Consider the following 12,990-nt stretch of genomic DNA (forward strand, 5'->3'; position numbering starts at 1 on the left):
TCTGACACATGCTGGGTGACTTTGCCTCACTTAGCTTCAGCTTGTTTGTCTGGAAAACACTGTAGACTGCAAAGTGCCATCCTTTGGAGGCAGCCTGGCCTGGTATCAAGGGGGAAGTGCACTGATCCTAGAGTTCAATAGACATAGTCTCCCCAACCCCTGACTTTACAGCTCTGACCCCATTCCAGCCTAGGAATCCAATTCCTACAATTTGAGCCCTGCCACTGTATACGCTTTTTGAGGGCACAGGGTATTCATCCTCCTTTGTCTGTTGCCCATAGCACCTTGCAGTGGGCTCAGCACACAGGAAGGGAATTGGGAGGCCTCATTGGTTGGAGGATTGTATTCATTAGTGGTGGATTGTACTCATTCCGATTGCACCATCTCTGTATGAGCTGAGTCCTTCAGCACTTAAGCTGCTCCTGATTGGCAAAGGTGATTATCCTTCCTGTGTAGGGCACTAACCCAGGTCAAAGTTGAACGAATGTAGGTTTGGGCATAAAGGGATGAGATCAGGCCCTGGATCTGACATTTAATCGGTGCAAATGTGGGACAACTATCTTCAACTTCCAAAAGTCTAGATGTCATCTGAACAGTGAGGTGGGTAATAACACCCCCTCTTCTTTTGCTCACATATCACTTGGCAAGTTTGGTGTCAGTTAAATAAATCATTGAGAATGGGCTTAGAAAGTCATTGTTTTCTTAGATTTCCTCAGAAGTCCACACCATGAGAGGAACTGCAAACAGAACTCAGTCCCGACTCTTCCAGTTTCCCAGAACCACTTGCTGCTCTGAAGCAAGGGGCCCAGAGGGGGTGATTACTCCTCTGGAATCCTGCGCCTGGTATGGGGAGGGCATCTCCACACGCACTCTATAAATAGCTGCAAAGTTGCAAGCGCAGAGTCTCCTGGTCCTCAGTTAACTTGGCCTCATGTAAAACATTTGGCAGCCTTCTCCAGCCTCCCTGTCCTAACCCTTCCCACCTATGGCACAGGCTGTCTGTGCTAGGGGAAGGTCGCCTTCTGGGGTCACCGCCCTGTTCTGGGGTCACCGCTGTGCAAAGAACACAAAATTCTCTGGGACAGAGAGAATTCTGGGGACAGATCAAACTCAAATTGTTTTGTACTGATGAATGCATAAGAGCCTGGTTTATGACCAGAATGGCAACTCATTAATTTAAAGGGAACATTGTGGAGCTGGGGATATGGCCTAGTGGCGAGAGAGCTTGCCTCGTATACGTGAGGCCCTGGGTTCGATTCCCCAGCACCACATACACAGAAAATGGCCAGAAGTGGCGCTGTGGCTCAAGTGGCAGAGTGCTAGCCTTGAGCAAGAAGAAGCCAGGGACAGTGCTCAGGCCCTGAGTCCAAGGCCCCAGGACTGGCCAAAAAAAATAATAATAATAAATAAATAAATAAAGGGAACATTGTAACTGATAAGCTGAGCAGCTGTTGTGGTGGCTGGTGAGGGAAGCTTTTCCTTGGGGAAAAGCTTGAAGGTTTCTGGGTAAAAATGGAATTGGAAGAAAGGAACTGACACACTTACACTTTCACTGTCACATACTCCCACACCTACTCTCATACACAAATTCACTCGCACACACTAAGTGTCACAACACTGAAGTGCTCTCACACATAAACCCACACGCACCCATTCTCACAAGGCACACACACACACATGCCATCACACACTTATTCATACACACTCCTTTGTCCTTGTGTGTGTGTTGTACTGGGGCTTGAACTCGGGATCTTAAGTTTTGGTAACAGTAGGTCTACCTTACCAAGCCACATCTCCAGCCTCCATGTTTCCTTCTTGTGGTCCCGTTAACTAAGCCATTTTTGTCCAGGAGAGAAACCTGGGCGTTTGCTTTGTCTACTGCCTCTGGCTTTATCACTCATCTCCACATGTACATGTTGGTGACTGTGTGCTTCAGCCCTTCATCTTTCTTTTTTGGTCATATGAAAGCTTGAACTCAGGGCCTAACATTTGCTACATACCACTTGAACTATGCCTCTAGTCCCTTTCACTTTGAGTTATTTTTTAGAAAAGGTCTCTAGTGCTTTTCCCCCCACCCTGGGCCTACCTGGACCAAAGTCATTCTAACTATGCCTGCTGTGTAGCTGGGATTACAGGCCTGAGCCACCTTACCTGCCTTCCTCCCATCTCCTTCATAATCAAGTCAGCTCTTTCTTCTCTATTGCTACTCTCAGAAATGAGCTTTCAGTTATTTCCCAGGAAATACTACAATGACCTTCCGTGTTAGGGCTTTTTCTTTATTGCCACTGTAACAAGTTACCATAACTTTAGTGGCACATAAAACAACACAAGTGTATTTTCTTCTGGCTCTGGAGGCCAGAAGCCCTCCAGTTGCTCACAGCAGACAGGGCTGCATTTCCTTTAGAAGCTTGGGAGAGAAATCCATTTTCCTCCCTTAGATGTCTCCTGGGGTCTGCCTGCACTCTTTGGCTCGTGATCCTTCCTCCTTGCTTCTAAGCAGCATGGTTACATCTCCCTGAGCATTCTTCTACTGTCATTTGTCCCTTACCCACCTGAGAGCAGTTTTCTTCTGTGTGTGTGTGTGTGTGTGTGTGTGTGTGTGTGTGTGTTTGCTAATACTAGGGTTTGAAATAAGGGCCTATGTGTTGTGTCTTAGCCTTTTTGCCCAAGGTTGATGCTCTACCACTTGAGCCACAGCTCCACTTCCAGCTTTTTGGTGATTAAATGGAGCTAAAGGCCTCATGAACTTTCCGATACCGAGGTTGCCTTCCAACTGCAATCGTCACTTCTCAGCCTCCTGAGTAGCTAGGATCACAGACATGGTGCCACTGATGCCTGGCTCAGTTTTCCTTTCTGATGGATGTGTGATTAGATTGGCCCCAGAATAGTCTCTCCATATGAATGTCCTTAACTTAAAGATGGCAAGTATCAGTTGCCATTTCAGGATCCTGCCTCTCCACTCTCATCTCCTCTGCTGTCCACAAAACATTCAGAGAAGCCTTTAAAAAAAAAATCGATTTATCTTATCCCCTCTCTGGATCCTTATCACCTGCGAGATTAAAAATCGCAAACTTAGAAACATTGCTCTTGCTATTCATAGATTCTTGTATCTTTCCACCTTCAATGCATTAGTAAGACTTTTGGATGAAAGTGAAGTAAGGAGGCTGGGTCTACACTTCGCCTAGATAATTCCCCTTGATTTCTCCTGCTTGTTTCCCTAGATGGTTTGCCTTTCTATTTGGTTTAAGTGTTTTCATCTGGTTTGCTTTGCTCACCCAAACCACACACCTTGTGTGTGATTCCACACACCTTGTGTGGTTTAGGTCTATATAAGATTTGTGCTAACTGCCTTTGGGTTCTGCTGGTCTTTGAGACATGAGTTTACCAGTAGTCCTCCAGCTCTCCAATACAGACTCATACTTTGGCCTCTTAAGTGGTGGTGGCTTCTCTGCTTCTCATGACTGAGTTTCCTTACAACAAAAGAAAGGAACTTCTGGGGAACTGTAGAATTAACTATGGGCTGGAGAAATTGAAGAGCTAAGAAGGCTGGATGGTGCTAATAACCAGCTCATGCTACAGGAAGAGTCTGCTTAGGGAGTTCGTGATCGTGCTACCGACACTGGCGGATAGCCACATGTGCCTTGGAACATTCTTTGGATAAGAACAGTGAGGATCACTAAAGTCTTAAAAGTTATTCAACGGAGACTCTAAAATACCAGACATAGATATAGACAATCAGAAATGTTGAGTTAATTGATATTAAACTGATTTGTTGGTGGGATGAGATGAAGAATTCAATTGTACTTCCGCTGGACAAAATTCATTTGTACCCCCATGGACAAAATCACTTTCAATCCAGTCAGTAATCTGTCCATTGTAAAATAGCTCAAAAGACCCCTGCACTCTCTGAGAAATTCAGAAGTACATGCTAGACACTGAACATTCTGTAGAACACATTTCTCTTTTCAGGTTTTACTGAAACTTCCCTCTTTTTACATCCGATTCATCTTCCCTTTGCCTTAGGAAATGAGGTTCCTAATGCCATTTTTGTGGCCCAAATCTTCATTTTTGAGAATCTGAGGCCTTGGCATTCTTCATTCCCTAGGGTTGTGGTAATGATCCTTTGACTTTTACCTGAACAAGATAGTACTGAAAGTTCCTAGGTAACCCTCCATTTCCACCTACGTTCCTGCCTGCTGCCTGGGGTCGCAGCTGTCCTGGTTTCCCTTGTTAATTAGGATCAGTTGTACTATCAAAATACCACAAGTCAGCTGGGCACTGGTGGCTCATGTTTGTCATCCTAGTTACTCAGGAGGCTAAGTTCTGAGGATAGTGGTTCAAAGCCAACACAGACAGAAAACTGTATGGGACTATTATCTCCAATTATCCAGAACAACAACAACAAACAGCTGGAAATGGGGGTGTGGCTCAACTGGTAGAGGGCTTTGCTAGCCTTGAGCAAAAGAAAAGCCAAGCAAGAGGGCAAGGCAGAGTTCCAGCCCCTCTACTGGCACAAAAACACAATTTCAGCAGGCTCTATCTTAGCCACCTAGTTGTCTCTACTTGTCTAGTACTCGGTGATTATGGCTGAGGAGAATTATTGGCTGAACCTGTGAAACCTCCAGTTTGGAGCACAGCCTCTGGATTGGCCAGCCTGCCAGATGATAGGCACATACTAGGCAAATCTTTTGCTGTCTCTAATAAGAGTTTGGCTAGTGTGGGGAAGGGGTAGCAGTTCTCAGTCCATGAGGCCTCAGATGCCAGAAGATCAGGAGTACTAGAAATTTTCTAAATATAATTAATGTATCAGACTATGTGCTGTGCTCAAAGTTTTGCCTGTAGGGAAATTTCACCTGCTCACTTTCCCAGGGCCAACCCTGGCCATAGCCAGCCAGCCACTGTGAGCTCATGCTAACACAGGGTGCAGTGTCATCTGTAAGCCAAGCTCTCATCTTTCCTTTCTCAGTCACTTGTCACAAGGATGTTCCTGTGACACTGAAGTAGAGACAGATGTAAGAGGAGTGTGAAAGGCTTGAGCAATACTAGTGTCTGATTAGAGGAGGGTCTGAAGTCAGGGTGAGGTTCACAGGCCATAAGAGAAGCCCTTCCCTTTGCTGCCAGGAACTCTGGGGGAAGATTCTGTGGAGTCCCAGCCAGCACTGTGGTTTGGGGAAGGTCTCCAGGCCTGCTTCGCACGCTCAGCTCTGAAGGCATGTGCCCGAAGGTTGCAGCTTCTTTCTACCTCTTCACTCCTGCAATGTGCCCTGAGCAGTCCAAAGGGATGCGCTAGCCAAGTGGTCAACCTTCCATTCCAGAGCTGCTCCTGAGCATTACCTCTCAGTCCTAGCTCCCGCTCTCAGTTCTGACTAAAGACCTACCAGGTTCCTACCCCCGAGGTCCTAAAGGGATTTGAATAGATTCTCTCAAACCTATACTTGTTCTATTTCAAACCTTGACAAAAATAGCTGTCATTTGATTTCTGTGAGGCATGATGGGGAAAACCATTTCCTGATAATTATAGATGAATATGGTTTTCATTTCTGAGTTGCCATCTACTGTGGTAGGTTCCATGAGTCATTCTCATATCCTTCTTTTTCCATGACAGTATTTTTATTGGGGCACGGGGGGAGGGGGGAGCAGAGGTTTGAACTCAGGGCTTTGTGCTTGCTAGAGGTGCTTTGCCACCTGAGCTATGCCTCTGTAGCTCCATGAGAATATTCTTTGTGTGTGCCAGTCCTGAGGCTTGAACTTAGGACCTGCGTGCTGTCCCTGAGCTTTTGTGCTCAGTGCTAGCCCTCTACCACTTGAGTCATAGTGCCACTTCTGGCTTTTGGGTGTTAAATTGTAGACAAGAGTCTCACAGACATCCCTGCTCAGGCTAGCTTCGACTTGTGACCCTTAGATCTCAGCCCCCTGAGTAGCTAAGATTACAGGTGTGAGCCACCCATGCCTGGCTCCTAAATGAGAATATTTTAAAGTGATGATGAAGGCTTCAGGCAAATGCTTCAATCCCCCTCTCTGGCTTTCTCATCTCTGTCTATAACCCCAACCTGTCTCTTGAGCTCTTACTGTACCCTCAGATTTCCCTCAGCCTGTGGAGCTCAGCCTCTGCTTCCCAAATTGGCTCTTTACTTTCTTTGTGTTCTGAGTGGCCACATAATTACCAGCCAGTTACGCCCTAGCCTCGGCAGGCACCTTTATTCCCAACTGCAGCCATCTACCCAGTGAGCTGGGCACTCGTCGGGAGAACCTGTTGTCTCACAAGCTTCTGATTCTCTTCTTTTCTCCTCTAAAGCCTTCTAGACATTATCTCCCAAGTGTATTCACTCAACCATTTTGAAACTATTCTTTCCCATTCACAATACCAATATTCTAATCTACTCATTCAAAACATACTCATTTCATACTTAAGATGTACAGGCACTTAGGTACGAGATACTGGCTCTAAATACTACAACAGTACTGAAGATATTATGATGTGCAAAAGGAGCTGGTCTCTAGGAGTTTACAATCTAGTAGGAAAGAAATGCAAGAGAAAAGATAGAGGCTGGGCTGGGGATATGGCCTAGTGGTGAGAGAGCTTGCCTCGTATACATGAGGCCCTGGGTTCGATTCCCCAGCACCACATATACAGAAAATGGCCAGAAGTGGCGCTGTGGCTCAAGTGGCTGAGTGCTAGCCTTGAGCAAAAAGGAAGCCAGGGACAGTGTTCAGGCCCTGAGTCCAAGGCCCAGGACTGGCCAAAAAAAAAAAAAAAAAAAAAAAAGAGGCTTTCAAAATAGCATGTTATGACAGGCACTATGTGTGGCCTGGCAAGAGAGGGTACTTAACTTAACTTTGGCCATTTCCTAATGGAAATAAAATTTAGAATGAGATCCAAGAACTGAAATCTGGAGGCAAAAGAGAGTACTGTGATTAGGGAACTAAAAGTCATCCATTATGGCTCAGGTGGAAAATGCAAAGCCTGTGAAGGAGAAGTTTTGGTGGAGATAATTAGAAGCCAGTTCCTGCAACACTTTGAAAGCCAACTTAAGGAATTTAGATTTTTATCTTAATGATAAGAAAGTAGCATTGAGCTAGGAAAGAATGGTCCATTTTGTAGTTAGAATGATTTTGACCAGAATAGGAGGTAGAGATCTAGAGACCACATATAGAATACAGTTCTAGTCTAGATAGGAGTTGGTAGGATAATGGAGGGAGAGGAGGGAGGTGGGGGAAAGCTAGGTTGAAAAGAAATAAGAGAGCAGAAGGGATAGAACTGGGTCATCAATTGGTTGTGAAGTTTTCCCCATGGACTGTGCCTAAAACTCAAGGTACAGAGCCCTGAGAGGGACCAAAAGGCCTTAAGAAGAGGTGTTCAAAAAGGCCAGAGGGGAAACTGGGACAGTTTTAGTCTTGGGTAAACTTTGAGGAAGTGACCACTTCACATCCTGCTGAAAAGCCAAGAATCAAATAAGTATAAATAGGCTCTAGTCCCCCTTGAAGCATATTACAAAGTAGCAACCCCAATAGGAGTTGGCATAATAGGTGCATCTGAGCACCTGGGCTGTGAGCAGACTCTTCCAGTACCCCAGGCTTACTGCAGAAGTTTGTAGCTAAGCATTGTATCAAGCAAAGGAATTTTAAAAAGTTATTGTTACTAGCTGCCCCTCACTAGCAACAATTACTAGCAATTACAGGCTCACGCCTGTAATCCTACCTACTCGGGAGGCTGAGATCTGAGGATCACAATTCAAAGCCAGTTTTGGCATCAAAGTCCATAAGATTCTTATCTCCAGTTAACCACCAGAAAACCATAAGTGGAACAGTGGCTCAAAGTGGTAGGGTGCTAGCTTTGTGCAAAAGAACTCAGGGACAGTGCCCAGGCTTCAAGTTCAAGCTCCACAACCAACAAAATAAATAAATTGTTGTTACTGTTTTATTTAGATCTCTGGTTTAAAAATTTTGAGTACTTGCGTTAAACATAAAACCTAACACTTGTTAGGTAGGTGTTCTACCACTTGATCCATGACCCTAGCCCTTGCCAGTCCTGGGGATTGAACTCAGGGCCTGGGCACTGGTCCCTGAGCTGCTTGTGCTGAAGGCTAGCACTCTACCACTTGAGCCATAGCGCCACTTCCGGCTTTTTCTGTTTATGTGGTACTGAGGAATCAAACCCAGGCTTCATGCATGCTAGGTAAACACTCTACCACTAAGCCACATTCTCAGCCCTGCTTTAAATATGTGTGAGATAGGGTCTTGAATTTATGCCCAGGCTGATAAAAATCATGATTCTCCTATTTATGTTTTCAACATAGCTGGGATGACAGGTAGGTCCCACTGTACCCACCTGCACCTATAGACCTTAGATATAGCTCCTTAAATATATTCTTCTTTTTTTTTTTGGCTAGTCCTGGGGCGTGGACTCAGGGCCTGAGCACTGTCCCTGGCTTCCTTTTTGCTCAAGGCTAGCACTCTGCCACTTGAGCCACAGTGCCTCTTCTGGCCGTTTTCTAGATATGTGGTGCTGGAGAATCGAACCCAGGGCTTCATGTATACGAGGCAAGCTCTCTTGCCACTAGGCCATATTCCCAGCCCCTTAAATATATTCTTGACTGCATCATTCAGTTGTGCTCTTGTAAGTTAGATCTATTTTTTTTCTTCTTTTTTCCCCCCGTTTTTGGTGTGTGTGTGCTTGCGCGCATGCCTTAGTGTGTGTACCATTATTGGGCTTGATCTCAGAGCCTCACACTCTTACTTAATTTGGAAGCTCATATCTGGTGCTCTCTCCCCTTCTAGCCTTTTTTTGGGTTAAACAGAGATAAGAGTCTTCTCGGATTTGCCTGCCTAGATTGACTTTGAACTTTGATCCTCAGATCTCAGCTTCCTATGTAGCTTAGAGTATACGCATGCGCCACTGGCACCTGGCTTAGTGATGGTTTTAAATTTCAACTTCTAGTTGTTCATTGCTGGTATACGGGAAAGTGAGGGTCTTTAAGATTTATTCCTTGTATCCTGTAATATTGCTATCATTACTTATTAGTTCATAGAGGAGTTTTAAAAACCTGTTTTGGGGGATTTTATACATATACAACCATGCCATTTGTTGGTTTTATCTCATTCATTCTGCTCTATACACCTTTTCTTTTGTTTCTTATCGTACTGCATTAGCAAAGACTTTCCCTTATGATGTACGAAGAGTGATGAGAGAATATCTTGGCCTTGTTCCTATATCTGAATGTTATTGCATCAGTGTTTTCCAACCATTAGGTAACATGGTAACTGTAGGGCATTTTTGTAGATGCTCTTTATCAAATTGAGCTATTTTTAAGAGTTTTTGTTTTTTAATCCATAGATGCTTGTTGAATTTATTTACTGTTTTGTAACTGGATGTTGTTTCGTGGATTTTGAGATGGAAAAAGTGCTAGAACCAAAAATCAGTGCCTTGCAATTAGTGTAATTAATTGCACTAAATAATGTGCTTCATAGTTTTGTTTTTAATGTGTCTTCATACATGTATGTAATGTTCTTTGATCCGGTTCACACAGCATTGCCCATTTTTATCCCTACTCCTATTTGGAGTGTTTGGTTCTATACAACCTGAGATTTTGCCAGGGATATTGTTTTCAAGTGCTGGGATTCCAGCCACGAATTTGAAGGGAATTTATACATTGTAGATTTGGGGACCTACTCTTTTATCCTTTTTTCATTTTCTTTCTCCTTCTTTTTCTTCTGAAGGACCTGCTCTTTTTTGTCATCTCAATTTCCAGCAACTCTGGTAGGCTCAATCCCCATTTTCCTGTTCTTCAGGCAAAAAGTACTATGGATGTCTATCTGCTCATGTTCTCCCCCCTCCCTCCCCCTCCCATCATGGGGCTTAAACTCTGGGCCTGGGTGCTGTCCCTGAGCTCTTCAGATCAAGGCTAGTGCTCTACCACTTGAGCCACGGCTCCACTTCCAGTTTTCTGGTGGTTCATTGGAGATAAGAATCTCATGGATCCTGCCCAGGCTGGCTTTGAACCCCAATCCCAATCCTCAGATCTCAGCCTCCCAAGTAGCTAGGATGACAGACATGAGCCACTGGCGCCCAGTTTCTGCTCACGTTCTATGTACCTTAGGATGTACAGACTGGGAGGGACCTTAACTCTATCAACCTGGATAAAAGTTTTGATTCAAACTCTTTTGGTCTGTGTCTGCTTTTTATTGCTCTCTAGTGTTTTGAAATATTCTGTTGAAAGGTTATCATTACTGGTAGGAGGTCTAGACAATATAAGCTATTCTACCATTACCAGAAGCAGAGGAGCAAACTGAAGAATTTAGACTTTATTCTTTTTTTTTTTTTGCTGGGGCTTGAATCAGGGCCTGGGCACTGTCCCGGGCTTCTTTTTGCTCAAGGCTAGCACTCTACCACTTGAGCCACAGCGCCACTTCTGGCTTTTTCTATATATGTGGTGCTGAGGAATCGAACCTATGGCTTCATGTATTTGAGGCAAGCACTCTACCACTAGGCCATATTCCCAGCCCTAGACTTTATTCTTCAGGCCAGAAGATTTTAAGTGGAAGAATATTCTGAAGAGTTCATAACTTGGTGCGCTTAAAATGGGAATGGCTTTAAGATGAACTGGTAAGAAGGCAAGGACAGCCTATGTGTTTGGAACTTAGCACCTCACACTTGCTAGACAGTAGCTTTACCATGTGAGCCAGGTCCCTAGCCTGCTTAGAAGAATTTTGTAGTAGTTCAAGAGAAAAGGTACAAGGCTTAATTAGGGGAGAGAAGCGGTGACATGCAAAGGAGGATTGTATGTATGGAAAGCTTTAAAGAAAAGATCCAGTGCTACAAGTAGCCCTGGGGCCTTTCCTCCACGACAGGATTTATGTGAGCTATCTAGACTGGACTCAGAGGTTTCCTCAGGCCTCTAGTGCTTCCTCACCACCTGTGAGTCCTGTAAAAATGACCTGCTGACTCCTGGTCACTTGTAGTCTGTAGTCTCCCTAGCTCACCTGAGGACTATGGGGGCTCATGCAGGGTTTAACGAATCTAATCTGATCTTCACTCTGGTCCGTTGTGAGACAGCCCCAGAGTATGGAGTAGAACTGGAAATGAGTTGGGGAAGAGGAGGGAAAGGAGTTACGATGCAGGTGGAACTGCCTAGCTTGGCCTCAGTATATATACCGGGGGCTGTTCCTCATGTTAGGCAATTGGTTATCCTTGACCATTTCTTTCAGCTCTTTCTCTTTTAACAGGTCAAATGGATGATGTACTGGATTATATTTGCACTGTTCACCACTGCAGAGACATTCACAGACATCTTCCTTTGCTGGTAAGTGCTCCCGGATTGGACATTCCAAATGATGGTTTTACCTGTGTGAGCATAGAGAAGGGGAAGGACTGAAACTGTGAACCTCGCCTCGGATCAGAGAGCAGGGACCAGAAGTATTCATTGGAGTGTATTATAAAAATCGGTCTATAAAAGTCGTTCAAGGGCTGGAGATATGGCCTAGTGGCTAGAGTGCTTGCCTCGTATACATGAGGCCCTGGGTTCAATTCCCCAGCACCACATATACAGAAAATGGCCAGAAGTGGTGCTGTGGCTTAAGTGGCAGAGTGCTAGCCTTGAGCAAAAAAAAGCCAGGGACAGTGCTCAGGCCCTGAGTCCTAGGCCCAGGACTGGCAAAAAAAAAAAAAAAAAAAAAAAAAAAAGTCGTTCAAGCTGGGCACCAGTGGCTCATACCTGAAATCCTAGCTACTGAGGGTTGAGATTTGAAGTCAGGCCCAATAAGTAAATCTGAGAGATACTGTTCTCCAGTTAACCAGCAAAAATAAGCCAGAATTGAAGCTGTGGTTCAAATGGCAGAGCACTAGCCCTGAGCACAAAAGCTCAGGGACAGTGCCCAGGCCTTGAGATCAAGCTAAAAGACCAGCATTCAAAAAAAAAAAAAAAAAAAAAAAAAAGATGTTCAAGTAGGAGAGATAGTATTCAAATTACAGGAGATTAGAGAGTTGGCTGAAGCTCAGCTCCTCAGTGAATAAAGTTGGTAAAGAAGCGCTCATATATATATAAAAAAAAAAAAGAGGAAAAAAAGCCCAAAAGAAATAGCATGCAAAAACAGAAAATAAAAGCTGTTTTTCCCATACTATGTAATCTTACCTTACTTACTTACTACTCACAGTTGTGGAGTATTAGAGATTTTGTGTGTCTTTACACACACATTTTCTTTGTTATTAACAGTATTATTATAGTCATTGTAACAGTTCTTGTTTTGTTTATTTATTTTGAAATGTTTTCATACCATAAATGTATCTAGTCACTGTTTTTAATGACCACATAGTATTTAATCATATGGATGGAGCACAACTAATTTAACTAATGCTCTTTTTCTTTTATCTGTTATTGTTTTGTTACTTTGTTGAAATGCTACATATGTGTCAGGTTAGACAAGTGCTTTGCTACTGAGCTATATCTTCTGCCTACTAATGTCATTTTCCTCTTTTTTTTTTTTTTTTTTTTTGCCTGTACTGGGGCTTGAGTACTTGCTCAACTTTTTCACTCAGGCTGGCACTCTTCCAGTTGAGTCCCACCTCCAGTCAGCATTTTGCTGGGTTTAGAGGTTGAGTCTCATGGACTTTTCTGCCTGTGCTGGCTTCCAACAGAGATCTTCAGATCTCAGCCTCCTGAGTAACTAGAATTACGGGTATGAGCCACTGGCTATTCATATCCTTTTGCTGGACATTTAAGTTGGTTCTCTTTTGATCTCATATATACAGTACAGTTATTTCTAGCAATGAAGGTAATTTTTTAAATGGTAAGATAGGTCTTTGTATTGATATATTGTTTCTTAGGTGAAAAGGGGGGGTGAATAATTTAGTTTTCTGTTTATATTTAAAGAACATGGGTTTGTATACACATGGATATATATTTTTAAAGTTCTGTGGAAAAATATACTTTATTACAGTCCTGTCTACAACTTGGGATTGTAGGGTTTTTTTTTTGCATTTGCTGTTATTACATG

The 12,990-nt window shown here is 43.8% G+C and overlaps 1 protein-coding gene across 6 annotated transcripts in view; it reads left to right on the forward strand.

Annotated features, from left to right (window-relative positions):
• The window catches only part of Reep1 (receptor accessory protein 1), a 102,683-nt gene that overhangs the window by 50,345 nt on the left and 39,348 nt on the right, over nucleotides 1-12,990 (forward strand). For all 6 annotated transcript variants that reach the window (XM_048352557.1, XM_048352559.1, XM_048352558.1 and 3 more), the window contains exon 3: nucleotides 11,224-11,300. In XM_048352557.1, the coding sequence (XP_048208514.1) occupies nucleotides 11,224-11,300 (77 nt within the window). The remainder of the gene's footprint in view (nucleotides 1-11,223; nucleotides 11,301-12,990) is intronic.

This window comes from Perognathus longimembris, chromosome 8 (assembly GCF_023159225.1).
Source record: "Perognathus longimembris pacificus isolate PPM17 chromosome 8, ASM2315922v1, whole genome shotgun sequence".
Lineage (NCBI taxonomy): Eukaryota > Metazoa > Chordata > Mammalia > Rodentia > Heteromyidae > Perognathus > Perognathus longimembris.